The following is a 27,882-nucleotide window of genomic DNA, read 5'->3' as shown; positions in this document are numbered from 1 at the left end:
TGCGGGAGGTCCACCGGAGCCGCCTGCCGCCCTCCCGGCAACCAGGAGAGCGCCCCCCGCGGCATGCCGCCCCAAGCACACGCTTGGCATGCTGGGGCCTGGAGCTGCCCCTGGTGCAGAGATAAATTTACAATTTCCTGTCTTCAATGTGCGTAATTTCTCAGCCTTAAAGTTGCAATACTTACTCCATCTTAACTCCTCATTCCCTAAGAGAATCACTTGTGGCAAGTTTTCTGTGGTAACAAGTAAGTCAGGGTAAAATCAATTTTTTTAATATAAAAGTTTCATTAAATCTATCTTTAGCAAAATAAATTAATCTCACTTTCATATAAGTTTTGCAGCTTTGCATACTGACTAGATCTTGACTTTCTGAAGACTGAGGGCTGAATCCTGCTCTCGCTAGAGTCCAGGATCAGTTTGACCATTGGTTTGGACACGTGGAGGATTCCTGTGTCTTTCCAGGCCTGTCAGTTTATGTGATAAAAATGGAACCTGCCATTTTTCACAGAGGCTACATGTGGGTCTAATCTTACCCTTAGCTCCCACTGAAGTCAAACAATACGCAGCACCTCATAGGATTGGGCCCATAATTGCCAAATCACCAGTTTTTTAATCAAACAGATGAGTTCAACAATTTTGCATCTATAACAATGAGCCAATGAGTCCTTAATGCCAGAAAGTCCCTTGGTTCAGGTCTCAATGCAGGCTGCAGAAACTGGCACAATGCATGTTACAATAGAATTGGTAGTCACAATGACAGTCCATACGCAGTCCCCTCTCTCTCTCTCTCTCTCTCTCTCTCTCTGTGCAAAGTGCCCATGAGGGACCCGGCTGTGCATTCTCTGCAAACCAGAAATTGCTCCTGATGTCAGTGACAACAGCAATGCCACAAGGAATGCAGGAACTGACCCAAGTTAACGCTCTAATCAGATCACGCTAGATGGATCTGCAGCCATGCATGTACACTGACAGAACATGGTGGAGGATGGAGGGAAGGGTGACATAGCAGCTGCTCAAGGGCACTCTAAGCAGAGAATCCAAGGACTGAATGACCATGGACAGTGAATTTCCCTTAAGAAGAGGGGAGAGTACTGCTGTCAGGGTGATATGAACAAGCTGACCTGCCACTGTGCATGTTCAGCTGATAGAGGATTTGGGTCTGTCTGGTACCTTTCACCAACACTAAGTTCACATGTAAACATGGGACAGTCCAGCCCTTTCCCCTATACTGTTTTTGGATATGGGTGGCAGGATGGAGGTGGGCAGTGTTGGGAGGAACTCTAGCATCTCTCATATCTTCAGCAAGCTGAGTCCCCAGACGCTGCAAATATTGCTGCATTAGTAAAAGGACTAGTCTCTAGGTCTGCAGAGCCTGGGGAGGCTGATATTTCCACAGTGCCACCAGGAGGCCATGCAGAGACATGGCCAGGGAGCACCGTGGGGAGTAGGCGCCACAGGAAGTACTGCCCATTGTAGAACTGATGAATGAAATTGTTTTTAATTGTTCACTTTATTAATGTAACTTCTGTTCACTGTTTGCCATATTGTAATTCAAACCCCATTTTAAAACGCTCACTCCATTTTGTAAAAGCTTCCTCCAACCTTCATTTTTGCAAACCCTGCTGTAATTTTATTAGTTTAGTTTAAATGTGTAACTGAGGTATGGATGGATGATGGAATCAACCTCCAGCCCCAGCCTGTCCTGATGAAATAGAGTTCAAACCCCACCGGCTGAAGATGCAGACAAGAGCCCTAACAAAGTAAGAAGAGTCCACCCTAAAAAGAAAAGGTACAATAGAAGAAAGATCAAAGCCAGGTCCCAGGCTGAAAGTCACGCCTGCAATTGACGGGTGATCAATCACCAAACCCAGAGGCAGCATGATACAGCAAGACCTATAGACTCTGGATTCAAACTAAAGCCTACAAAAAGGATGGGTGAGATGGAAGACTTTGGAGGGTAACATTCTGCTGCCAACATGGAAGGGCATCGGTGCATGCCCAACAGAGACCCAGCTCGTCCTTGTGCCTGGCTTTCCTGGCCAGTTAGCCGCCACAAGCTACAAACCCAAGCTGCAAAATCAAGCCACGAACTCAAGCAATGTTCAGGACTGGTATCTATGCAGCAGCTGCAGAACATCTGATGGGTGTGTGTGTGTATGTGTGTGTAAATGTGTGTATAGGTATTAGGTATAATGTGTGTGTGTATAAGGATTAAAATATGTTCTTCTTCGAGTGATTGCTCCTATGCATTCCAGTCAGGTGTGCGCGCCGCGCGTGCACGGCTCTCCAGAACATTTTTACCCTAGCAACTCCGGCGGGCCGGCTGGCGCCCCCTGGAGTGGCGCCGCTATGGCGCCTGTTATATACCCCAGCCGGCCCGTCCGCTCCTCAGTTCCTTCTTACCGCCCATGACGGCCAGTTGGAACTGTGGAGTGCTCTCTGTCCTCCACAACCCTAGCTCTCGCTACTTTTTCTGTACATAGTTGTTTCATTATTTAGTGTAGATAGTTTGTTCAGTTAGTTAGATAGTTTTAGGATAAGGATAAGGGGGGTTTTTCCCCCCCTTTTCCTCTACCGGTGCGGGCTCATGCCCAAGGCACCGGGCTTTAAGCCCTGCGCATCTTGCCAGTGGCATATGCCAGTCGGGGATCCGCACGACTCCTGTCTCCGTTGCCTCGGGGAGAGTCACAGGACAGATAAGTGCCCTATCTGTTCGGCATTTAAGCCCCGGACGCGTAAGGAGCGGGACATTCGCCTGAAGCAGTTCCTGATGGAGGCATCGCTCCAGCCCCCGGCACCGACCGCGCCGGCACCGAGGGCTTCATCGGCGCGTAGCGCACCGGCGGCCCCGAGCCACTCCGGCACCGAGGCTCCTCGACCTCAGCCAGCGGCACCGGCGACCCGGCACCGCTCCCTCTCGCCATCCAGGAAGCGTAAGCCGGCGAAGGCAGCTGCAAAGACCCACGCTCAGGGTCAAGAAGCCCAGCCAATACCACCACCTACGGTACCGGCTGTGGCCGTGCACAGGACGTGCACCGTGCCGTTGCCTCTGGCGCCGCAAGGGCCATCGAGTCCGGCACCGCCATGCTCCCCGGCGCCGACCGCGGTTGAGCTGCAGCTGCCATCCACGCCTGAGACTTTCTCAACGGCGCGGGAGCTCATAGAGCTCACAGAGGCACCAAGCCTCCGGCCCCCGGCACCGCTGGTGCGGGCTGTTGTATCGGCGGGAAAGCTGGCGATGATGATTCGGCCCCCTTCTCCGGACGGACGGCACAGACGGCGCTCCCGGTCCCGGTCTCGTTCCCGGTCCCGACGAAGGTCACCATCCCGCCGCTCAAGATCCCGGCACCGCTCACCATCGCGGTACCGGTCGCCGTCTCGATGCCGGTCGCAGTCCCGGTACCGTTCAACATCGCGGTACCGGTTGCACTCCCGGCGTCGCTCCAGGTCCCGATCGCCTTCGCGTCGGCACCGACGGAGGTCCGCTTCCCGGTACCGTTCCCGGCACCGTGACTCTCGCAGCCGCTCCCGGCACCGCCGGTCCAGATCCCGGTCAAGCTCCCGGCACCGGTCGAGCTCCCAGCACCGCGGCGGACGTTGGTCTCGGTCACCATCCCGGCACCGTGATGACCGGCACCGATCCTCGGCACCGTCCGGGGACAGGCTGCCACTTTCGACGGCGCAGTCCATCAGTGCCTCTGCACCCCCATGGCCATCTCGCCCCGCGTCGGTCGCTTCCGGGGCAGACAGCAACGGGCACCTTCCGCCTGCTCTGCATGGTCAACCTCAGGGTGCACAGCAGTGGGGCTTCTGGGTCCCCTGGGCCCAATACGAGACTCAGGGGGTGCCTTTCCCTCCAAGGGCCCCTGCCTCCGAGCGCAGGGTACCAGAGACCACCGTAAGTAGACCGCCCCCTTCGCCACCGGGTTCGGTTTCGATACCGCCTGACCCCCAGAGGCATCCTCAGCCCGAGCCAGCCGACCAACCGATAGAAGATCCATCTACGGAAGCTGTAGTCCAGGGCTTATCCTCGTCGTCGTCACCAGACGAGGCAGTGGCCGGAGCATCTGCCACAGATCCTCCACCAATAGACTTGAGGGCCCACCAAGACCTGCTTCGCCACGTGGCGAAGGCCATCGATCTCCCCGTGGCGGAGGTCCAGGAGGACGAGGACCCAGTGACGAACGTCATTGGAGCGGAGGCTCCAGTACAGGTGGCCTTACCGTTCATCCGTACGATCCAAAAGAACGCCACGACAATCTGGCAGTCACCGGCGTCCGTCCCTCCTACTGCCCGCGGGGTCGAGCGAAAGTACTCCGTCCCCCCCACGGGATATGAGTATTTGTATACTCACCTGGCCCCAGACTCGTTGGTCGTACAGTCGGTCAACGACAGGGAGAGGCATGGTCAGCCCACCCCAGCGCCGAAGTCTAAGGAGGCAAGGCGGATGGATCTATTGGGCCGCAAGGTCTACTCTGCTGGCGGTCTGCAACTTCGGATCGCCAATCAAATGGCTCTCCTCGCCAGGTACGCCTATGACATCATGGTGTCCCTGGCGAAGTTTACAGAACTGCTCCCAACAGCCTCCCGCCAGGAGTTCTCGGCGCTGTTGGACGAAGGGAAAAAATCTTCCAGGTCCTCCATCCAGGCCGCTCTTGACTCCGCGGACTCGGGAGCAAGGACCCTGGCCTCAGGAGTGACTATGAGGCGCATCTCCTGGCTGCAGTCCTCCACCCTACCACCGGAGGTGCAGTACACGCTGCAGGACCTGCCTTTTGATACTCAGGGTCTGTTCTCGGAAAAAACTGATTCCCGGATCCAGACCCTGAAGGACGGTCGCATAGCCATCCGCACTCTCGGGATGCATACACCGGCAACACAGCGCAGGTCCTTCAGACAGCAACCCTCCCGGCCTTTCACTCAGCCACGGTACCGTCCCTACAACAGCAGGCGGCCTGGCCTAAATCGCCGTCGACCATCCGGCAACAGACGCAACCAGGCCCAGGCCCCTTCCAAGGCCCCTCAAGGGTCCAAACAGGCCTTTTGATGGGACGCCCGAGGACGGCCCATCACTCTTCCTACCGGATCCTACCCTTTTGTTTTACAACCGCCTTTCCCATTTCTTTTCGGCGTGGTCCCAAATAACAACGGACAACTGGGTGCTTCAAACAGTCCAGTGGGGATACCGCCTTCAGTTTTTTTCGCCCCCCCCTTCCCACCCACCCTCCCTATCCCTCTTCAGGGACCCCTCTCACGAGCAACTCCTCTTACAAGAGGTCCAGACTCTGTTGAGCGTGGGTGCCATAGAGGCAGTGCCTCAAGACAGGCGGGGCAGGGGATTCTATTCCCGATATTTCCTCATCCCCAAAGCGAAAGGAGGGCTATGTCCTATCCTGGACCTTCAGAGCTGAACAAGTATCTGCTCAAGCCCAAGTTTTGCATGGTCACCCTGGGGACCATCATTCCCTCTCTGGATCCGGGAGACTGGTTTGCCGCCCTCGACATGAAGGACGCGTACTTCCATGTCGCGATCTACCCTCCCCATCGACGCTACCTACGTTTCGTGGTCAACAACGCACACTACCAGTTCGCAGTGTTACAATTCGGCCTATCCACCGCACCGAGGGTGTTTACCAAGTGCATGGCAGAGGTTGACGCAGTCCTCCGCCGTCGTCATATACACGTCTACCCGTATCTCGACAACTGGCTGGTTCGCAGAACGTCTCGGCGGCTGGTAATGGACCAGATGACAGAAATCCTGTCTCTATTTCAACGGCTCGGTCTTCTCATCAATGCCGAAAAGTCCTCCTTAATTCCGTCGCAGCGGGTGGAGTTCATTGGAGCGGTTCTCGACTCCAAGTTGGCCAGGGCCTGCCTACCGCGATCTCGGCACCAGACACTGGTCTCCGTCATTCGAGACCTTGTCACCTTTCCTACCACGACGGTGCGATCCTGCCTCCCCCTCCTGGGCCACATGGCATCCTGTACGTATGTCACCGCATACGCGCGGCTCCACCTTCGCCCGTTCCAGTCCTGGCTAGCGTCGGTGTACCGCCCGCATCGAGACCCTGTCGACATAGTGGTCACGGTCACCAAGCCAACCCTCGAGTCCCTCAGCTGGTGGCTAGACCCAGACGTCGTGTGTGCGGGAGTCCCGTTTCACCCTCCTCGCCCATCCGCCACTCTGACCACGGATGCCTCAGCGCTCGGCTGGGGGGCTCACCTGGGCGACCTTCACACCCAAGGTCTTTGGTCACCCCAAGAGCTCGCTCTGCACATCAACATCCGCGAGCTGCGAGCGATCCGTTTGGCGTGTCACACCTTCCGCACCCGCCTGCAAGGCCGCTCCGTGACAGTGTTCACGGACAACACGACAGCGATGTTCTACGTGAACAAGCAGGGCGGAGCCCGCTTCTCCCTCCTCTGCAAGGAAGCGCTGCTCCTGTGGGACTTCTGCGTGACCCACTCAATTCACCTGGAAGCGTCCTTTCTTCCGGGAGTGCAGAACACGCTGGCCGACCATCTCAGCAGGTCGTTCCTCTCCCACGGTGGTCCCTCCGTCCAGATGTCGTGCACACAATCTTCCGGAGGTGGGGGTTTCCCCAAATAGACCTATTTGCCTCCAAGGAGAACAGGAAGTGCCACCTGTTTTGCTCGTTCCGGGGTCACTCGCCAGGCTCCCTGTCGGACGCCTTCCTTTACTCCTGGAAGGATCACCTCCTCTACGCCTTCCCTCTGTTCCCGCTCGTGCACCGAGTGCTACAGAAGCTTCGGAGGGACAGAGCCCACGTCATACTCGTAGCTCTGGCCTGGCCGAGGCAGCACTGGTACACCCTGCTGCTCGAGCTCTCCGTTCGGGATCCCATCCCCCTTCCGTTATGGCCGGACCTCATCACACAGGACTTCGGCAGACTCCACCATCCGAACCTGCAGTCCCTCCATCTTACAGCTTGGTACCTGCGTGGTTGACCCACGCGGAGAGGGACTGTTCGGCGGCGGTACAGCAAGTCCTGCTAGAGAGTAGAAAGCCTTCCACTCGCTCCACCTACCTTGCGAAATGGAAGCGATTCGCGCTCTGGTGTGACCAACGAGGCCTCAATCCCTTCGTAGTCCCTGTCCCTACCATCCTGGACTACCTCTGGTACCTTAAGGAGCAAGGTCTGGCGGTCGCCTCCTTGAGGGTACACCTGGCAGTGGTGTCCGCCTTTCGTCCATCTACGGGAGGTCGGTCCATCTTCTCCAACCAGATGGTTTCCCGCTTCCTTAAAGGCCTGGACCACTTGTACTCGCCCGTGCGGCGTCCTGCCCCGACCTGGGATTTGAACCTCATTCTGGCCAAGCTTATGGGTCCGCCCTTCGAGCCTCTAGCCACGTGCTCTCTGCTCTACCTCTCCTGGAAGACAGCCTTCCTCGTCGCAATTACATCAGCGAGACGAGTCTCTGAGCTCCATGCTCTAACGGTTGGTCCACCATACACCGTCTTCCACGGAGACAAGGTGCAGCTTCGACCACACCCGGCCTTCCTCCCTAAGGTGGTGTCAGCCTTCCACCTCAACCAGGAGATCTTCCTCCCGGTCTTCTTCCCGAAGCCGCATGCCTCACCTCGTGAGCAACAGCTTCACACCCTGGACGTCCGCAGGGCGCTTGCCTTTTACATCGAGCGGACGAAGCCCTTCCGACGTTCGACCCAGCTGTTTATAGCAGTCGCCGACCGCATGAAGGGCGAGCCGGTCTCCTCGCAGCGAATTTCCTCATGGGTTACGGCATGTATTCGGACGTGCTACGAGCTTGCTCGCGTGCCACCATGCCGCCTCACTGCTCACTCGACGAGAGTGCACGCCTCGTCGGCCGCCTTCCTGGCCCATGTCCCCATCCAGGACATCTGTAGAGCGGCCACCTGGTCTTCTGTCCACACCTTCGCCTCCCACTACGCGTTGGTGCAGCAATCAAGAGACGATGCAGCCTTCGGCTCCGCAGTATTACACTCCGCCACGTCTCACTCCGACCCCACCGCCTAGGTAAGGCTTGGGAATCACCTGACTGGAATGCATAGGAGCAATCACTCGAAGAAGAAGAGACGGTTACTCACCGTAGTAACTGTTGTTCTTCGAGATGTGTTGCTCCTATCCATTCCAGACCCGCCCTCCTTCCCCACTGTCGGAGTAGCCGGCAAGAAGGAACTGAGGAGCGGACGGGCCGGCTGGGGTATATAACAGGCGCCATAGCGGCGCCCAGGGCCGGCTCCAGAGCCCAGCGGGGCAAGCACCCGCCTGGGGCGGCCCTTTCCCGGGGGGGCGGCAGGCTGGGCCGGCGGACCTGCCGCAGTCATGCCTGCGGGAGGTCCACCGGAGCCCCGGGAGCAGCGGACCTGCCGCAGACATGACTGCGGAGGGGACGCTCGGCCGGCGGCTCCAGTGGACCTCCCACAGGCATGACTGCGGACGGTTCGCTGGTCCCGCGGCTCGGCTGGACCTCCCGCAGGCATGACTGCGGCAGCTCAACCGGAGCCGCCGGACCTGCGAACCGCCCGCAGCTGCGGGAGGTCCAGCCGAGCCGCGCGACCAGCGGACCCTCCGCAGTCATGCCCGCGGGAAGTCCGCTGCTCCCGCGGCTCGGGGGCGCCTCCCGGGCATGACTGCTTGGGGCGGCCAAATTTGTAGAGCCGCCCCTGGCGGCGCCACTCCAGGGGGCGCCAGCCGGCCCGCCGGAGTTGCTAGGGTAAAAATATTCCGAAGAGCCGTGCAAGCGCGGCGCGCACACCTGACTGGAATGGATAGGAGCAACACATCTCGAAGAACAACAGTTACTACGGTGAGTAACCGTCTCTTATTGGTCATAAATCAAATTATCATAATAAATGTGGCATCTTTGTCTTGCCCCCTGAAAAGATCCTTTGTAGTTTTGTCTGAACAACACCATAAGACCCAGAGTGACAGTACCTTGCCACTCTCTAATTGGTCAAGTGCCTCTACTTAACCCCAGGGGTTGCCCCAAGAAGTTGTCTGGACAACCACACAGACCTTGGCCTGCTGCAGCGCCAGACTTCACCTCGTTTCCTGATCTCTGGTCTCTGACTCCAGCCTGACTTGGATCCCAATTTCTGCCTCTTGATTCTAACCCAGTGCTACCGCTGATCTCTGACCCCGGCCTGACTCTGACCCTGACTCTTGTTTATGGGACCTGCCTTTGCAATTCCTTCATCTCTGGCCTGGTGACTCCTGTCCTGGTAGGCAGACCTCAGCCTGGCTCTGACCGCTTGGCAATACTGCCCACACTCCGATCCCTTACACCTCTGGCTTGAGCTTCAGTTGGTGTGCAGTGAGTCACAGTTTCTGGCCTGTTTATGAACTGCTCACACATGGTGTCATTCGTTTCCTGTTACATGTAGTCCTGCTATCGGAGCAGATGCTCAAAATTTACTTGCTACAAAGCTAGGGACAAACCCTACAGTCCAGGTACATCCAGAACTCCCACTCAACTCAGTTACAGCTAAGAGTGATCAGGTTCATGCCCCTCCCGAGCAAAAAATGATGGAAAATGCTGTATTAGAGGGGAAAAAACACTTGCTGCAATGGTGACTTGGTATGAATTAATGCAGTGCTCATGCACAATGTCAGATCATTAGAATGGGAAACTGAAGTCCTGTGTGTATCCAGAGAACAAAAGGCAGCAGGATATCCATGTACTGTATCTTTAAATCTGTATCAGGAAGTCAGGCAGCAGGGTAGCTGGAGAAAGTGAAACAGAGAGAAAGAGAGACACAGACAGAGATGACATGAAAAACACCTTTATTCACATAAAGTCACATTAAAAACTATTTAAAATGTTATACAATTACAATATGTACACCAAAAGATATGAATAAAATAAAGCAACACACGTCTTAAACGAACATTAAACATGGCTCGTTAAAGCATCGTCATCACCAAATTCAAACGATTGTTAACGCACCAAGTCAACTGAAAAATGTCCAGGTTACGAGTCCATTTATAAAAGGTGTAATCAGTTCACTGCTGGGCCACAATCAGTGCATAGGACCCATCACATCGCTCTACCCTGGGCATTCTGATCTGGTGAGATTTCAAAATGGCTAGTTTTTGCCTGACCCAGCAAAAAGTTAGCCAGGCAGGAAGCTCGCTGAATGTGAGCACTGTATCTCAGTACTAGAACAAATGGGATTAGAGAAAACCAGCCCCAAACCACTGAAAAGCGACTACAAAAAAGGGAATACAATGGGGACAATGTAGGAAAAAATGAAACGCTGTGTCTGAAGCCGAAAAAGAGAGTCACCCAGGGCCAGGGGCATCCTCCACGCTGTATTGGGGAGATCACAGAGGATGGCATAATGCTGCACCTTGGCATAGATACCACAGAGCGGCTTCTTGGCCATGGTTGCAAAAGGAACATTCACTAAATGCTCCCAGGACAACAATCTGCCTGGTTGCACAAGAATCTCACCCACAGAAGGAGAGACAGCTAGTGAGGGGAACACAGGATTCTGCCTGGATGATCAATCCCTGCAATAACTTTCTGAAAATACTGAGCAGCCCGCTGAGGAAGCGCTGCCTTCTCCAACACATGCACAGAGGGGATTCTGGTCTGAACAGCAAGAGCTGTTGCTGACCTCCAGCTTGCCCAACTAGGAACAATCAGGTGAGCCAGCCTGGTCAAAACAGCACAAGTAAAGGCAGAAAACAGGTTCCTGGACGAGAGAGCTTCAGCAGGACAAAGTGGGTTAAACAACATTGGCTCTTCTAAGAGCCATAAACTGGAAACTGCCTGGTCTGGCCAGGCACTTCACAGAAATCTTCAGGTATTAAAATACCATTACAGGCTCTGTAATCGACCAGGTGCCATCACAAATAGGTGAGTGTCAAAGCCCATCCCCCACAGCACAATGGAGGAGAGAGAAGGCAAGGGACTTCCAGCTGGGGAGTCAGCTTTCAGCAACTGCTGAACAGACTGGAGAGAAAGGGCTGCCACTTTGCTGATTAAATCAATGAGCCCCTGGCCCCCTTCATCTAATGGCAGGAACAGCAAAGCAGGGCTCAACTAGGGGTAAATAGTCAAAAAAATGGGTACTATGCCTTTGTATCCAGCCCAAAAGGCCCAAGGGAGGATCCAGATTCACTAGCTGGTGTCACAATACCAAGGCCACAAGCTTGTTGGCAGTCAAGAGTCCAAGAAAGAGCCAGTGTCATTTCTGCAGGCGGCCTTACACCTTCTCCTCTGCCTCCTCCCAGTTCCTTAACATGGATTGTTCAGATTCAGAACCACACCCCCAACACCTTAATCGCAGAAGTGCCCCATTGCAATTTTTGGGGCAACACAGGGGGACTGCTGCGCTGCCAAGAGCCCAGTAAGATCAAATTGCTCTTAGCCCATTTAATGCAGGGAGAAGAGGCCTGGTCATACACTTGTAAATGAGCACAAAGCATCTGCACGGCCCTGTCAGATGTGATGAAAACTGAGATATCATCAGACAGGTGAACTGGGAAAGCATCCAGCACAGAACGGCCAGTCAGACAGCTTTGTGGATGTGCTGGAATGGCTCCAACTTACAGCATATAACATCCCAGACTGAGGTCATCCCTGATGGATCCCTCTGTGAACTGGGAAGCAGTGGCTAAGACCCCCACTAATATTTAGGACACTAAAAACATTATGGTACAATAAAAAATATATGCCGTGAACATTGACCCAATCCTAAAAGATAACTATGGTGAACTCTATCAAAGGCCTTCTCCTAGCCCATTTAAACAAGCCCCACATCCAGATTACAAAGTTTGGTTAACAGTAAAAACATCATGAATTAAAATCATATTATCCAAAGCACAGTGGCTGGGAATAAAATATATGTTTGATCAGGGTGTGTCAAAGAGTCCAGACAGTCCTTGAGCAGGTTGGCTACAGCCCTGGATAAAATCTTATCATCAGAGCAGAGAAGGGAAATAGGGCTCTAGTTCCATAAGTCACAAAGATCCCCTTTTTTTGTGCAGCAGGGTGATCGCTGTCCTCTGGCGACAGAGGGGCATCTCTTCCTCCCGGATACACTCCAGCACCACTAGAAAAAAGTCAGGACTGATAAGATGCCAAAAACACCCATCCAAAAAATTTAGATGGCGCCTTGCCTGTCGAGAGCTGCTGGCCTGTAACAGAGAGCTCTTGCAGTGACAGCAGGGTGTCCAGCCCCGCAGTTCCTCACCAGTCAGCAGGAGTAACCCCTGGGGCAGCTCCTCCAATCGCCAACACATCCCAGGCCTCAGGTGAGTATGGAGCTCTGTAGAAAGAAACAGCTGCTTTCTGGATCTTTCCAGGGTCAGCCGTCAGATGACCACCCAGCAGCTGTAGGCAAAAAGATCTGCTGATGATCCGTAGACTTTCTCCAAACCAAAAAAGAATCTTATGGGAGGATCATCATCATGCAGCTGAGAAAATGGGCCCAAACAAGGGCTCATTGCACCTTCTCTTCCAATAAGTATCTTAGGAGCCAGTACTTCTCAGTTAAGGTTTGGTGAATCTGCACTGGGTTACTCCCATCAAGGTTGCCATAAAGGTCCAAGATGTCTCATCCAGGGCACTCACGGCCTGACGCAAGGACCATGTGGCAGCCTGGGTAAGCTGCTAGCAGAACAGTTGGATCTGGACCTTGCCAACACCCCACTGCTGTCTCAGGGACTCAGACAGGGGCTTATGCTGCTGGCAATGCTCCCAAAACACAGTTAACACAATTCAAGTCCTGTAATAATATTGCATTAAAGTGCCAATGGGAAGCACAGTCAGGAAGAGAGAGAGAGACGCACTTACAGAGACAGAATGATGATTGGCCAAGTGGGAGACATAGAGGATAGAACAAACATTCATGGTACAAAAGTGATCCAGTCTAGCCCCTGATATGAAGTTGGGAGTAGCTTTCAGCCAAGAGTCCCAACATCTCTTGACGTCCCAACCCCCTTCCCACTATGCTGGGGTCCCACAGTATTACCAGGGGCCACTGAGCCAGCAGTACATGGGCAGGAACCCCTCAAATGACTAAGGTCTCCACACAGGAAACATTTAATATTTTCAGAGGAAGCAAACACTGTATAATCTGCCCCATCTATGTGGTGCTTTAACATCAGGTTCAAGGGCTGTTGAGGGTTATTTAGAACCATACAAAGCGGGCACTGAAATGACATAACATGGTTCCCACTTGGGTTCTTGCAGCCCAACAGAATCATCCTGACAGCAGAAACTATCTTCCCATAATGGGAGAGATCAGACACTAGGGTCACTGAGAAGGAAGGGGGGAGCATTGGAGAAACTACTTTAGTAGCAGCAGTAAACAAGGGAAAATCTGGAACAAAAGACTCCTTGACCCAGAGTCCTTCCTGTGCCAAATTATTCACAAACTACTCCTGGGCCAGGAAGATTACTATAGATTTACTCACTTGAGCGGCAGATTTTATATCAGCATGGCCAATAACCTCACCTACAACTTCCTCCAGGGTGCAGGAGACAGCAGGCACACACCAACCCCCATGCTTGCGAGTCAAACTACTAAATCTATCTGAAGTGGACCCCCTGGAGAACCCACACACACACACCACCAAGGAAAAAGGGGGTGGGAACAACATTCCTAAAGCAAAGGAATTGCAAATAACACAACAAAAACAAACCCAGACTATCAGAAACCCAATTAGTGCACACAGCACACACCAAAACATAGCCTCACTCTCAGAAATTCCCACAAGAGAGAGTAGCATTAGGGATAATCATGTTTCCCTAGTTATTCTAACAGAGTTCCTCGTTCAGTATTAGATGAAAGCAACTCCTTCTGTGATACTTCACTATTGTCTCATGATGGGGGAACGGCAATGCAAGCTTCCAGATGCTCAGTCCTATTCTTTAACAATAAATTCACAGTTCAAGTCTCCATGCCTTTTCGATCCTTGGCCTCTCTTCGGAGTCTGCCAGCAAGAGTACCAACTGCGACAGCAGTTTTTGTGATGTTAACATTCATCCAGTAGGAACTAAACTGAGACCAACTCCTCTCAGATACAGTGGTACAAAGTAAGGGCCTGACCCACCCAACCCTTACTATTAGGCATAGCCTTACTAACTACAAATGTCACTTGAAATGAGATCTTGTGGCCACTGAAGCAATACTAACTTTTTAGTTTGCGTTACGTTCACCGAAAGAGGACAAGAGCCAACTGTAGCCATCTGGCTTACAGTGACAAGGCTACTTACTATATTTGATCTTGTCATTAAATTGTATCTCCCAGCAACGCTAGCCTTCTTGATGCACTCCAGATTGCATACTAATACCTGATATTTTGATAGCGTTTTATATAACCAAACCACTGTGCAGACATTAATTAAGCCTCACAACACTCTCCAGAGCAAGATAAAAATATAAAGAGCTTTATGTGCTGTAAAACAGCCTTCATTTTAAATGGGGGGCAGGGTGCTGAAATACATTGCATCTGCAGGATGTGGTTCTGGGTCTCCCAAGCCAATGAGTCCTAGGAGACCAGAAAATGACGCACACAATTCAGCAGTCTCAAGAGAGGAAGAAAAAGAGAAGCTCATGATTTTTTACTTTCTTTTCACTTTCTGTTTGATGTGGCTTGGCCATGTACCTCATAGGACACCCTGAATACTCTCTGGCTCTGGGAGATTATGTACAAGGCATTCTCAGATGTCATTTGCCCAATTTGGCTCCAGATATGGCAGGCTAGAGAGAGTAGAGGGAATTTAAAATCTATATCTATATCTCTCCTGCCCTTAGAGGGGGCCAAGGAAATATTTTTTAGTCTTAGCCATGAGCAACAAAGAGCCCTAATCTGTCTCTGCCCCAGACAACTCTGCTAACATAAAGTCAAAGTTATGTTTGTTTGTACACAAAGAGCAACCAGTACATCAACCATGGACACCAGACAGATCAGTTCACAATTTTCCCAAAATAAAACCTCACACTGATTTTAGTGGGCACCACAGCATCTATGGGAAGCTGGGTTAGCAACTGTTGTAAAGCTGTTGAAGCTATTAAAAGCTGCCAGCAGCTAAGTTATCCTATCTAATACATACCTGCCACAACTACAAAAATCCTGAAGAAATGTCTACGAAGGTCTTTCCTGAACACAAAGATAAACTCCTCTCCAAAAAAATCACTGGAATAGTCAGATGAGTTTAATCTCCCAAGAAACACAAAGAGCTTGTCTATATAGGGACACTAAGGAAAATTAATACGAATTAACTAAAGGTATACATTTAAGGTGGATTATTAAACTGCATTAGATCCCCTGTATGGACACGCTCACTCAAAACTAAAGTGGTCTTATTTAGTTTAAGTCTGAATGAGAGTGTCCATACAGAGGTCTAATGCAGTTTAACTAATCCACTTTAAATTTACATCTTTAGTTAATTCAGATTTACTTTCCTGCATGTCCTTGTGTAGACCAGTCCTAAGAAGTGGGTGAAGACAATGCTATTAGAGACAGCTCTAATTAGAAAATGGAAACTAATGCACCTTCCCCATAGTCTGAAAGATGAAAACAACTGTCAGAGACAACTTTAAGGGAGAAAGTAGCTTCATATGGTAGAAGAGGGAAAATATCCTAACATTTAGCATTACATGGATGCCATCTATGAAGGTACAGTATATCATGTCTTTCATATCTAGTGTTACCACTAAAGATTTCCAGTAGATTATGGCCCTGATCCTGAGTTGATCTGTACTGGGAATCCACCTGCACCTGATTAATTTCAAATGGCCTTAGTGCAGACATAACTATCTACCTGTGCACATTAGATGCAGGATCAGGGCCTATATTTGTAACTAACGTACATTGACCTCATCTCATGAGTCTTTCCTGTATCAATTTTAAAAAACAAAACAGTTGTTAAAAAATTAAAACAATAGATATGTGTGTTGGCGCCCCTTTGTCATGAGGCTGGGAATGACGGCTGCTGTACGGAGTGCAACGATTTACTCATTCCACTGTATTTTTATACTCTTTTTTTTAAATGAAGGCTTTTAAAAAGACTCACTCCCCTCACTTAATAGATATTATAGCATTGCACAGATGAATTTGACTTTTTGTAAGATGTCTTTCTAAATCATGTGAAGCATTTTGGATCAGACAAAAACTGCAGCAGGCAACCAAACGTGGATCTGATGCCTTGCCCAGCTGTAGCAATGTGTCAAGATCAGAAGGCAGCAGCACGGGACAGGAGCTTTTTGCCCAGTCTCCATTTGTTTTGACTATGCAGTTCACTTTACAGAAGAGGGCAAATACTCCTGCTTTATCCCACAGATATAGAATAATGCATATTAAAAATGGGCGTATGCTGTGTTATTGAAAATATGAATCAACAGTAGTGTATTTAGCCCACCCAAACATACAAAGCTATGTTACCATAGTCCCTTTGCCTCCTATAGATCCATCAGAATCCCAACCAATGACGTTACGGATTCAGTGGAATCCCAGAAATTATTTTACACAGACCTCATGATGATTGATGACGCCTGAAGAAACTGGATTTCAGCAGACCGCTCTCAAGTAGACCCAGTGGAAGCTTAGTATCACTAACTGCATCCAGTGACCACTATCAATTGATCCAGTGGGCTCACAGTGATCCCTCCTGACAGAGATCCAGTGGACTTAAAGACTATGCCCATCCACTGATTCTATACATTTCCCAGAGAGCACTAACTCTCAGAAATCGAGCCACCAAACTAATACCTATTAATCTTGAATCTGGAGCTAGGGGTTGCACTTATCAGACAGAGAAACCTTCCCTGGAGGTTTAATTGTGCCTGGGATGATGGGGTGTGGTTTTAGTTTCATGTGCACATTATTTCAAGGCTGGGTGGTGTAAATATATATTTTTCATGCTCTTGTTCACTGACATGAAGTGTGTTAGGAATTATGGAGGTGCAATAGTGTTTCCCAAGTAAAGGCTGCACAAAGCACTCAAAGCCAGGATTAGCTCTCTCTTGTGTATGAATAACACTATGTCTCCTCTCCAGATATGCAGCCCTCATTCTGAACACAAAGAAGCTTGCTGAAAATGTTCAAGTAAACTGCTAATTCCTGGATGAGTGTTTATAGTTCACAAGAAGAAAGCTGGGAAGAACAGTGGAGATGGGATATGGGCAAAAGGTGCAGCAGGGCATGGAGACAGGCTGAGGTCCTGGAGCAGAGGACATGATGGGAACTGCTCTGTTTAAAGAACTTTACACTGTGGGCAGACAATGTTCTAGCTGATGCTCCAGCTTCTCAAAGCTGCCCAGCACCCTCAGGGCTGCTGCTGCTTGGAGTGAAAAGCTTAGAGTGGCAGTCAGAGGAACTTGGCATGTTGGTTAAGGCTTTCTCCATGGGATGTGCAAAATTTTGGCTCCACATCCCCCCTTTCTGGTTACCCCCCTCCTTCTAGCCCCCCACACCTAGCATTTACTCTGGGGAGGGTTATATATATATCAGGAAATTCCCATTCCCTAAAACAACCCTTTTATTTAGAGTTAAGGGTCCTTAACTGTATTTCCTTACAACATGCTAAAAAGTAAGGACACCATTAACTAGTCCTGGGTCCTAGTCCCAGCTCTGCACCGACCTGCTGCGTGACTCTGGACAAGCCATTGCCACTCTGTGCCTTAGTTTCCCCCCACTTTGTCTGCTTTGTCTAGTTAGAGTATAAGGTCTTCAGGCAGGGACCACCTCTCACAACGTCTGTATCCAGCCCCTAGCACCACAGGGCCCCAACCGCAGTTAGGGCTTCTAGGTACTATTGTAATATAAATAATTAGGGCTGTTGATTAATCGCAGTTAACTCAGGCAATTAACTCAAAAAAAGTAATTGTGATTAAAAAAATTAATTGCAATTAATCAGTTTTAATCACACTGTTACACAATGGAATACCAATTGAAATGTATTAAATATTTTGGATGTTCTTCTACATTTTCATATATATTGACAAAGAGATTGCATTACAGTACTTGTATGAGGTGAATTGAAAAATACTAATTCTTTTGTTTATCATTTTTACAGTGCAAATATTTGTAATCAAATATACACTTTGTTTTCAAACACAGAATACAATATATATGAAAATGTAGAAAAACATCCAATTTAATATATTCAACTGGTATTCTATTGTGTAACAGTGCAAATAAAACTGATTAATTGCGATTAATTTTTTAATCATGATTAATTTTTTGGGGTTACTTGCATGAGTTAACTGCGATTAACTGACAGCCCTAAAAATACTATTTCTTTTGTTTTTTTTACAGTGCAAATATTTGTAATAAAAATATTTGTATTCTGTGTTGTAATTGAAATCAATATATTAAAAAATGTAGCAAACATCCGAAAATATTTAAATGTTATTCTATTATTGTTTAGCAGTGCGATTAATTTTTTAAAATCTCTTGACAGCCCTATAAATAATAATAGCAACCATGCCCAACACAAGATCAACCCCAAGCCCCGGTCTATCACCATCATGGCATACAACCACTTCAGTACTCTAATATCCTCTCTAGCATGCTTATTTTCACTTAAAAACCCTCAGCGAACATGGCAAAAATCAAAATCACACTGCACAAACTTAACTTCATCCTGCCACCTTATTAAGCAATGTATCAGGTGTACACCAATGAAACAGTGCACATGCCAATAATGTGTGTATAGCTTTCTTTCATTGTATTGCCTGGGTGAGATGATTTTTTTAACAATCCCAATGTAAACCTAAAGTAGAATCTGTGTTATCCTCATTGGTGCAACAGTAGCACCAAGAAGTCCAGCTCAAACAGGGATCCCCTTGTGCTTGGCCAGAGGTGGGTAAACTATAGTTCATGGGCCACATCCAGCCCGCGGGACCCTCCTGCCCGGCCCCTGAGCTCCTGCCCCGGGAGGCTAGCCCCCAGCCCCTCCCCTGCTGTTCCCCCTCCCCCACAGCCTCAGCTCACTGCGCCGCCGGTGCAATGCTCTGGGTGGCAGGGCTGCGAGCTCCTGGGGCAGCGCAGCTGCAGAGCCTGGCGTGACCTGGTGCTCTGTGCTGCATGGTACGTGGTTGACTCCAGCCGGGCGGCGCAGCTGTAGCACCACCAGCCACTGGTGCTCCAGGCAGTACAGTAAGGGGGCAGGGAGTGGGGGGGTTAGATAGAGGGCAGGGAGTTTGGGGTGGTGGTTAGGGGGCGGGAGTGTGGATAGGGGTCAGGGCGGTCAGAGGGTGGGGAACAGGGAGGTTGAATGGGGACAGGAGTCCCGGGGGGGCAGTCAGGAAGGAGAGGGGAGGTTGGATGGGACAGTGGGGGGCAGTCAGGGGTGGGGGTTCTGGGGGCTGTCATGGGATAGGCAGCAGGGGGTGTGGATGGGGCAGGGGTCCCGGGGGGGGGCAGTCAGGAATGAGAGGAGGGGTTGGATGGGGCGGCAGAGGGCAGTCAGGGGCGGGGGTTCTGGGGGCTGTCAGGGGAGAGGGAGCAGGGGGTGGGGATGGGGCACGGGTCCCAGGGGGGCCATCAGGGAACGGGTGGTGGTGGTGGATGGGGCAGGGATCCCAGGGGGAGTGTCGGGGGCTAGAAGCAGGGGGGGTCAGATGATGGTCACTGACAGAATAGGGAATAGAAACCTGCTGAGAGTGCCAACCCACTGGATTAAACTGCCTCTTAAATTCTGAGTCTGTAGTTCACTTTGTATTCTCTGCCTGGTGCAAGGTGTGTAGAGATGCTAACTTTGTGTTTTTAGTTGTCATTAAGTTATTAAATAATGTACTGCTAGAAGGCTGGAGTTCAGGTCCTTCACTGCAGTTTGATTTTTCAGTTATTTGTTGTGTGCACAGTGAGCAGTTGTATTGTTGAACTGAAAGCTGATGTGTTAGAGAGGTTATTAGTGTACTGGTATGGAGGAGTATCATGGTAGAAGTGGGCTAAGGCTTGGAGAAGGAGATTAGTCTTGGGTTCAGTGGGAACGTCACTTTGACTAATAAATTTAATTGTTTTAGTGTAAGAGCTATGGTGAAACAACACATATGAGCACTCTTAAGTGTCAGGGCTTGTCTATGAGGGACATCACCAAGTGGCAAGCCAGGATGTGAATCTAGTTTGTTGTGCAGTAACGTCCAGTGTGAAGATTGCTATAGCACACTACAAATTCTGTAGTGTGCGTTGACATACCATATATACTCATTCATAAGCCAAATATTTTTGGTAAAAAAATGACACATCAAAGAGCGGGGTCGGCTTATAAATGGGTCTACACCAACATTTGATGATTTTAAACTCTATGGAATCATTGAATTGAATATCTAATACATTGTCGTTTTGTTTACCTGGAGCGTCTGCAGGCATGGAGCCCCTCAGCTCCCATTGGCTGGGAATGGCAAACCGTGGCCACAGGAAGCTGAGGGGCTCCATGCCTGTGAATGCTCCAGGTAAACAAAACGTCCCGACCCACCAGCAGCTTACCCTGACGGGCTGGGAGCCAAAGTTTTCCAACCCCTGAAATATAGGGTCGGCTTATGAAAGGGTCATACAATTTTTGCTATTTTTACTTATCCATCTTGGGGGGGGTCAGCTTATAAACAAACGGGCTAATAACGAGTATATATGGTACTTCCATTTCAAATGGCAGTAAGGCAAAGTGCGCTTGGAACTTTTAGAGCACTGTAGTAGTGTCCACATGGGGCTGAAGATTTGCATTCTGGCTGGCCGTGCTCTAAAGTCCCATTCAGACAAGCCCTAAGCCAGCTACATTTTTGTGGTATGGTGTCTGCATTCAAGTATGGCTTACCTGGACAATTAGCTTATTTTCTTTATTGGGTAGAATCCTGTAGGTATAAACACAATTCTGGAACCTGGAACAGATTGGAGGAGAGGCTGTTAGAAAATATCTACAGGAGAATCTTATCATAGCATCATTCTATAACAACAGAAATTGAATGGAGGACCCTGACATGGACTGATGACTTAATAAGAACATAAGAATGGTCATACTGGGTCAGACCAATGGTCCATCTAGCCCAGTATCCTGTCTTCTGACAGTGCCAGTGCCAGATGTTTAAGAGGGAATAGACAGAACAGGGCAATAATCAATAGATTCATCCCGTCGTCCACTCCCTGCTTCTGGCAGCCAGAGGTTTAGGGACACCCAAGGTATGGGGTTGCGTCCTTGACCATCTGGCTAATAACCATTGATAGATCTATCCTGCCATGAACTTATCTAATTCTTTTTTTAACCCAGTTATAGTTTTGGCCTTCACAACATTCCCTGGCAATGAATTCTACAGGTTGACTATGCGTTGTGTGAAGAAATACTTCATTTTAAACCTTATGCCTATTAATTTCATTGGGTGACCCCTAGTTGTGTGTGTTATGTGAAGATGTAAATAACACTTCCTTATTAGCTTTCCCTACACTAATCAAGATTTTATAGACCTCTATCAAATCCCCATCGGTCGTCTCTTTTCTAAACTGAACAGTCCCTGTCTTTCTAATCTCTCCTTATATGGAAGCTGTTCCATACTCCTACATATTTTTGTTGCCCTTCTCTGTACCTTTTCCAATTCTAATATATCCTTTTTCATATGGGGAAACCAGAACTTTATGCAATATTCAAGGTGTCGGCATACCATGATTTATGTAGTTGCACTATGATACTTTCTGTTTTATTATCTATCTTTTTCCTAATGGTTCCTAACATTCTGTTAGCTTTTTTGACTGCCATTGCATGTTGAGCAGTTGTTTTCAGAGAAATATCCACGATGACACCAAGATCTCTTTCCTGAGAGGTAATAGATCATTTAGACTCAATCATTTTATATGTATTGTTCGGATTATGTTTTCCAATGTGCATTACTTTGCACAAGGGTTTCAAATATCTGTTCATTTCCTGAGGACATATTAATTAACAAAATCCTACAGTGCTTAAGCTTGGGGGCACTTCATCATGTTGTAGATGTCAAATCAGAAATGTAGATGGGCTCATCCTCAGAGTGAGTTGTTCAACTCCTCTGCTGGCCAGTAAAAAGAAAACAGCACCTAGTTCTGTCTGCCAGAAGAGTGGGCATGCCAGAAAGGAATGAAAAGGCAGAAATCCCAGACACTAGGCCAAATTCAGAGTTGCATGAGTAAATCAAAGGGTTGGTCTACACACAAATTTGTACCAAGGTAACTAAATAACTAATTTAAATTGAATTACAATAGGATGTTTTTATTCTGAAGTAAGTGTCCATACTGCACTGAAATAACAATGGGTGTGAATTGAAACCAATTTAGTGATTTTAGTGCAAGTAGAACAGCCATAAAACACACTTTCTTCTACCACCTCCCCAGGGTGGGCAGTAAATCAAATTAGACTTGCTCTGACTTTGCCCCACTCTGTGCCCTAAACTCATTTGCACCAGGCATAGATGAAAACAGAACCGGATTCCTGTCTAAAGGGGGTGCTCGGTCTTTGTCCAACGAGAGACACATCAACAAGTTGTCAAGAACTGGAAGACCAACTTGATGGCAAAGCCATGCAGAATGTGCAGCCTTCCTCAATGGCTGCTGAATTTTGCTGAGCTCACATAATGCCTGGGGGGGCTGCTCCCAGCACAATGGAGGAATACATGCTTATTTACTTTCCAGTGGTTACAGATGTGATCCAACAGCTCTCAGCACCCGCCCAGCACTAAGTTAAAACACACTCCACAAACTGGCTCTGTGCCAACAAAGGACACACATTTCAACCCCATTTACCTCCAAAAACTAATCTCAATCCCGTTTTAGCATCCCCGGGGCAAAACAGATAAGGCTTGCAGCCCAGCCCCAGAGGGTCAGGAAAGGTGGTCAGTGGTCAGCATTCCCGAGGAGGAGGATTGGTTGATGCATACCAATATACTTGTCTCCTCTGTGATTTGGTTTATAAGTTTATTCAAACTAGACTTTTCTGAATCACATCAAGAGCGAGCGAGAGATTTCTTAGGGGTTATACAGCCTTGCATTTGGAGTCAGACAGAGCATAAACCAAGTTACTCACACATTGGGGTGAGATTTTCAATGCTGACTACAGGATTTAGCCACACCTCCCTCTGAACCTGGGTTCTTTTAAGCAAGATGCACAAGAATAGAGCTGGAATGCCCTTCAGAGCCCAGTGCCGCCCCACAACAAGTCTGAAGGCTCATTGTGAAGTGATCTGAGGTGTTCACACACCTACCCACGTCTCTTCAGTGCTCCCAGACCCAGCTGGGGCAGTTCTTCAGCTGATGTCAGCTGTCAGAGCTCCTTTAATGTCAATGGCACGATGACAGTTGACACCAGTTGGGGATCTCCCCCCAGGAGTGGGATTTGGTTTTGTTTTTATCTGTCAATGCAGAACTCTTCCACCACTTCCTCCTGCAACTATGCAAAAAGGGGCTGAGATGAGAACAGTGCTGCTTATGTAGCTGATGAGAGAAAATTTGTGTGTGTGGAGATTATGAAACTGATAAACAAACCAGCTCAATGACTATCAGGCCATCAAAGCACATTGGGTGCACAATCAGATGGCAGGCACCCGCTGTCAGAGGTTGTTGAGACAGGGTGTTACAGTAGTATTAGAAATATTTAACCAGAGGAACATCTACAGGGGAAGCTAACAAAAGGCTATAAGGTGATAAATGAATGGTGTGAGCAAAAGTGGCTCTTCCTGTGGGAATCCTCCTTAGCAATCTCATGACTCAGCCATGCACAAATGCGGAATGCTGTGAATCAAACAGTTGGCTAACAACCTCCATTTATCTGCCTTGCTTTTTTGTTATAACTTCATTGCTCTTAAGCTTTTAACTCTTAAGCACCATGACGGCTGCACAGTTGGTCCTAGATACTTTCACTTTTCACCTAAAAAGATTCTCTTTGAGATGTTTCTTCAGAATGTTTTTGGAAAGCCACAAGCATTTCTGATCTTGGACATACTGATGGCATATGCAGCACCCATCAAAGCAATTTCCTGAGGCTAAATGTGTCCCAACATGCTTTCTCATCTGTCTCCTAGCTCCCTCCCCTGCATCAGCTTCTGAAGGCAAAAGAGGGAAAGGGGAATGGGTACATATTTCCTCTCCTCTTCCAGTGTGGCTAAGGCCTTGCTGCAAATCAGAACTGCTTTTTACTGTGTATATTGTGGTAGCAACTATAGGGCCCAACCACAATCAGGATCCTGGTCTATTAAGCACTGTACAGATACACAGTGAGATAGGCAACCCCCCTAGGAATTCAGCTGATACCACTGTGGACAGCTCACATGTGGTACCCTTGGATACTGGAGAGATATTGGAGGGGATCACAACTCTGGTCCCCTTCTCTTGGACCATCACTGAGCCGATCATCCACTGGTAACACAGAAAACAAATAACCAGCTCTCATCAAGCACTTTTCATCCAGAAAGCTCTAAGTCGCAAAGGAAGTCAGCATCATTATGCCCATTTTACAGATGGGGGAACTGAGGTACTGAGCTAGAAATGACTTGCCCAAGGTCACATAGCAAAGCGCTACTCCTCTACTCAGGAGTGGAACCCAGGGATTTTGGAAGGGACTTCCAAACTCATGTAGGAGTATTACCTCCCTGGTAACAGGATGCCTCCAAAGCCTGTCTGGATGGGCATTTGTCTTAGACAATATTTGGGTTCCATTCAGGAGGTGTCCCTTTCTCTCGATAGAAGATAAATGCCACAGCTCTATTAATGTCTACAATCCTGCTATCTCAGCTATTCCTATGCCTTTAAAAGGTGAATTCACAGGACACCACCCAATGGACGTAATGTTTATGAGAGGTGCAAAATGCTCCAAAACAATCCCTCTCCAACCTTAATTTATTACATGTTGTGGGCTATTAAGGCCTTGTCTGACTCTTCAGATATTTACAGAAGTACCCATGGCTGGACTGAAGCAGTGGGAAGTATTTCTATACATGTTTAGTGGAGACAAGGCTCAACAAAGATCTTCAGTTATTCACAAGGTGGAGGGGACATCTTCCTGCCAAGGACTTTTCAGCATTTAGAATATGTTGCATGGCTTAGTCTCCAATAAGAGGCCAAAGGAGGTGTCTTTAATTGGAGACATGTCCTGGAAAGAGTGGAATTTTCTTTTGTCAGAAGGATTGAGTCCTCTTCATCCACTGTGTTCTAATTGGTTTCAGCACCAAAATGAGCTTATGTACATGCCAGTGCCTTCAGGTGTATGAAAGGAAGCCCCTCCCCCATCAAAACATCTGCTCTTTATCACACCCAACACCCTGGCCTTTTCCAGTTTCATTGCCCAGTAGATGAGGGCAATACTGGTCCGTCCAGGTCTTGGTGCCTTTGTGTTTGGGACAAACTCTCTAAGAGGTGCTAAGTCCTGCAAGGGAGCTTCTTTTTGGGTTTGCCTGGAAGAAATCCTTATCGTCACTAAATGGCCTCACAGTGCTACATTTGAAGAGTTCTGACACACAAACTTTCAACTTAGTGATTTTGCAGATATTCATTAGCACTGCTTTCAACTGGTACACGATCTAGAGCCACTGTGTCTGGTCTTTAAAATAGTGATTTTCCTAGAAGGATCTTAAAGGAAAGCCATGTTTTTTTAATAAAGACACACAAGGAAAATACAGTCCTCCTGCAAACTTCCCTCCCCGTCTAACTGTTTATGTTTTCCAGCTTCTTGAACAAAAGCACATCAAGACAGACAGTCCCAGTGGAGGGATAATGCTGCTTCAGACACAGCTTGCTGTTAAACCCTTTTGAGTTTGTGAGCTAGGCAATCATTTCCAGTTGAGTTCCTTGAGTGCAAGAGCTCAGTAGTCATTTCTAGTTCATAAACGGGCAAACCAAGCATTCCAGTGACATGGAAAGAAGGAGAATCACTCTGGTCCTTGCCTTTCATGGGGCAATCAGGTCATAAGGATCAGACTACAGAACAGAGGATGAAAGTGTCTGGAGGAGGAGCATTCGCTGTGTATTTGCTGTTTGTACAATTTGTCTAAGTTCTATTTTGCTGCTGTCGGAGCAATAAAAGAAGGGAAGGCATTATTACTTACACACACACACCTCCTTGATCTGTCGTTATTCAAATCATTATTTTCCTGCAACATCTCTCCAGGAAAATCTATTTGGCTCAGCAGGATAAAAAATTATTCAAGTCCCCATTCTAATTTCAACAGAGCTGCTAGGTGAATACTAACTCTGGCTGGAGAATGATAGGTCTGCCTGGTGACAACTTATGAAGTGCTGAAGTTTGTTTTCGCTCCATATTAGAACCTTTCAAATGTTTTTGCAAAGCAGAATTGTGTCGAAATGTTTGGTTTTGTATTCAAAAGGTCAGCGTTTTTATTTGGTTCTTTTTTTCTCTTGGCTCAGAAGAGACCAGAGCGCCCTGGAGCTCAGAAGCCTTCCTGTTGAAAACTTAATCAAAATTGATATGACTCCACAAAACATCTCAGCTTCAACCAATCATCATATTTCGATGAAAACGTATTTAGTTGAAAATGTTCTGGGCCGCTCCAGTAAACATGAGAAGCACTTTATCCTTAACACTGAGACACTGGGATGGTTTGTTGTTGCCACCTGAGCTGGGAGATCTATTCCCAGTGAACAATTTATTCAGCACGTTTAGTCCCTATTCTCTTCGTGAATTATCCACCAGCAGACATGATTTTATAAATTGTCCTGGTAATCGACACATGGGTCACATGACACATTTTGGCTTATAATTTGCTTATGACCTGTCCACCCACGACCACCGCTTCAAGCATTCTCTCTTCCTAATTCGCTAATCATGCTGCATGATTGGTCATTGAAGTCACGTGGCCCAAGATTTTAAAAAATGGGGGCTTACAAGTTAGGATCTTAGTTGTATTTAGGCACCTAAATAACAAGTGGCCTGAATTTCAAAAGTGCTGAGCACCTATCAGCTCCCAGTGACTTCAGAGGAAGCTGCTGGGTGCTCAGCACTTCTGAAACCCAGTCCACTTATTTAAGTATCTAAATATGGACTGAAGAGCCTGACTTTTGGCCTCCATTTTAGACAACTTTGGTCACCATGTTGTTTCTGTTCCCTGATTCCTTGTCTCTCAAAACTGAACAAAGGGCTTTCAAAGATGGCTGCGCAAACACTTCAGAGGGAAAACTGATGCAAATATTCGCAGCTTCCTAGTGTCTGCAAACAATATTTCGTTTGTGTGTGTGTTTGTTGAAAGCAAATAAAAGGGATCTTGCCAGTGCCCCTGAAGAAGCCAATTTGTGCTATTTATTCCAAGTTATAGTTTAGGAACAAGTGACTTTGGCACCTGCTCTAAATTACATGCAGACAACCCCCAACCCCAGAGATGTAAATGCTCCCTGTCTGCAGTCACCCATTCTCCCTCTGCTCCCCATACACAAACACATCTACCAAACACTCCCTTCCCTCCATATGCCCACCTCTTCCCTCCATATGCCACCCTCTCCACACACACGCATGCTCTCCCCACTGTGCACTCCCCTCTCTGCACCACCACCATCCTGTTATCATCCAACATATGTGTAGTAGGACATGCTAGCCTGCTCCATGCACTCTTTCTGAGACTCACACCCTCTGTTGTGTATTGTACTGTCCTCAGAGGCTGGAGCTCAAAGGCGGACGGTTAGACCACAGCTCAAGCAGCAGCACCTCTTTTTAGAACTGAGACTAATGTACTTTAAAGAGGAAGCAGCAGCAGCAAGAAACCTGCTTGTTATTTGATTACTAAGAAAAACATGGTGAGATTTTTTTAAGTCTGTTCCCAGCGGCTGTGAAATGAAATGATTGTTAGGCCTGGGGTCCCAGCAGGCTAATTTGATTTCTCCTAGGCTGACACCAGCTTTGGATGGTTTAGACACAACAAATCCTGCATTTTGACAGGAGGTTATACTAGATGACCCT

At 48.5% G+C, this 27,882-nt stretch overlaps 1 protein-coding gene across 3 annotated transcripts in view; it reads right to left on the bottom strand.

Moving 5' to 3' along the window:
* The window catches only part of INPP5D (inositol polyphosphate-5-phosphatase D), a 105,977-nt gene that overhangs the window by 64,865 nt on the left and 13,230 nt on the right, over positions 1–27,882 (bottom strand). For all 3 annotated transcript variants that reach the window (XM_045031088.1, XM_045031087.1, XM_045031086.1), the window contains one exon: positions 20,779–20,842. In XM_045031088.1, coding sequence (XP_044887023.1) covers positions 20,779–20,842 — 64 coding nt within the window. The remainder of the gene's footprint in view (positions 1–20,778; positions 20,843–27,882) is intronic.

This window comes from Mauremys mutica, chromosome 9 (genome assembly GCF_020497125.1).
Source record: "Mauremys mutica isolate MM-2020 ecotype Southern chromosome 9, ASM2049712v1, whole genome shotgun sequence".
Taxonomy (NCBI): Eukaryota; Metazoa; Chordata; order Testudines; family Geoemydidae; genus Mauremys; species Mauremys mutica.
Note: the sequence above shows the minus strand (reverse complement) of the source record. Positions and strands in the feature narration are given on the sequence as shown.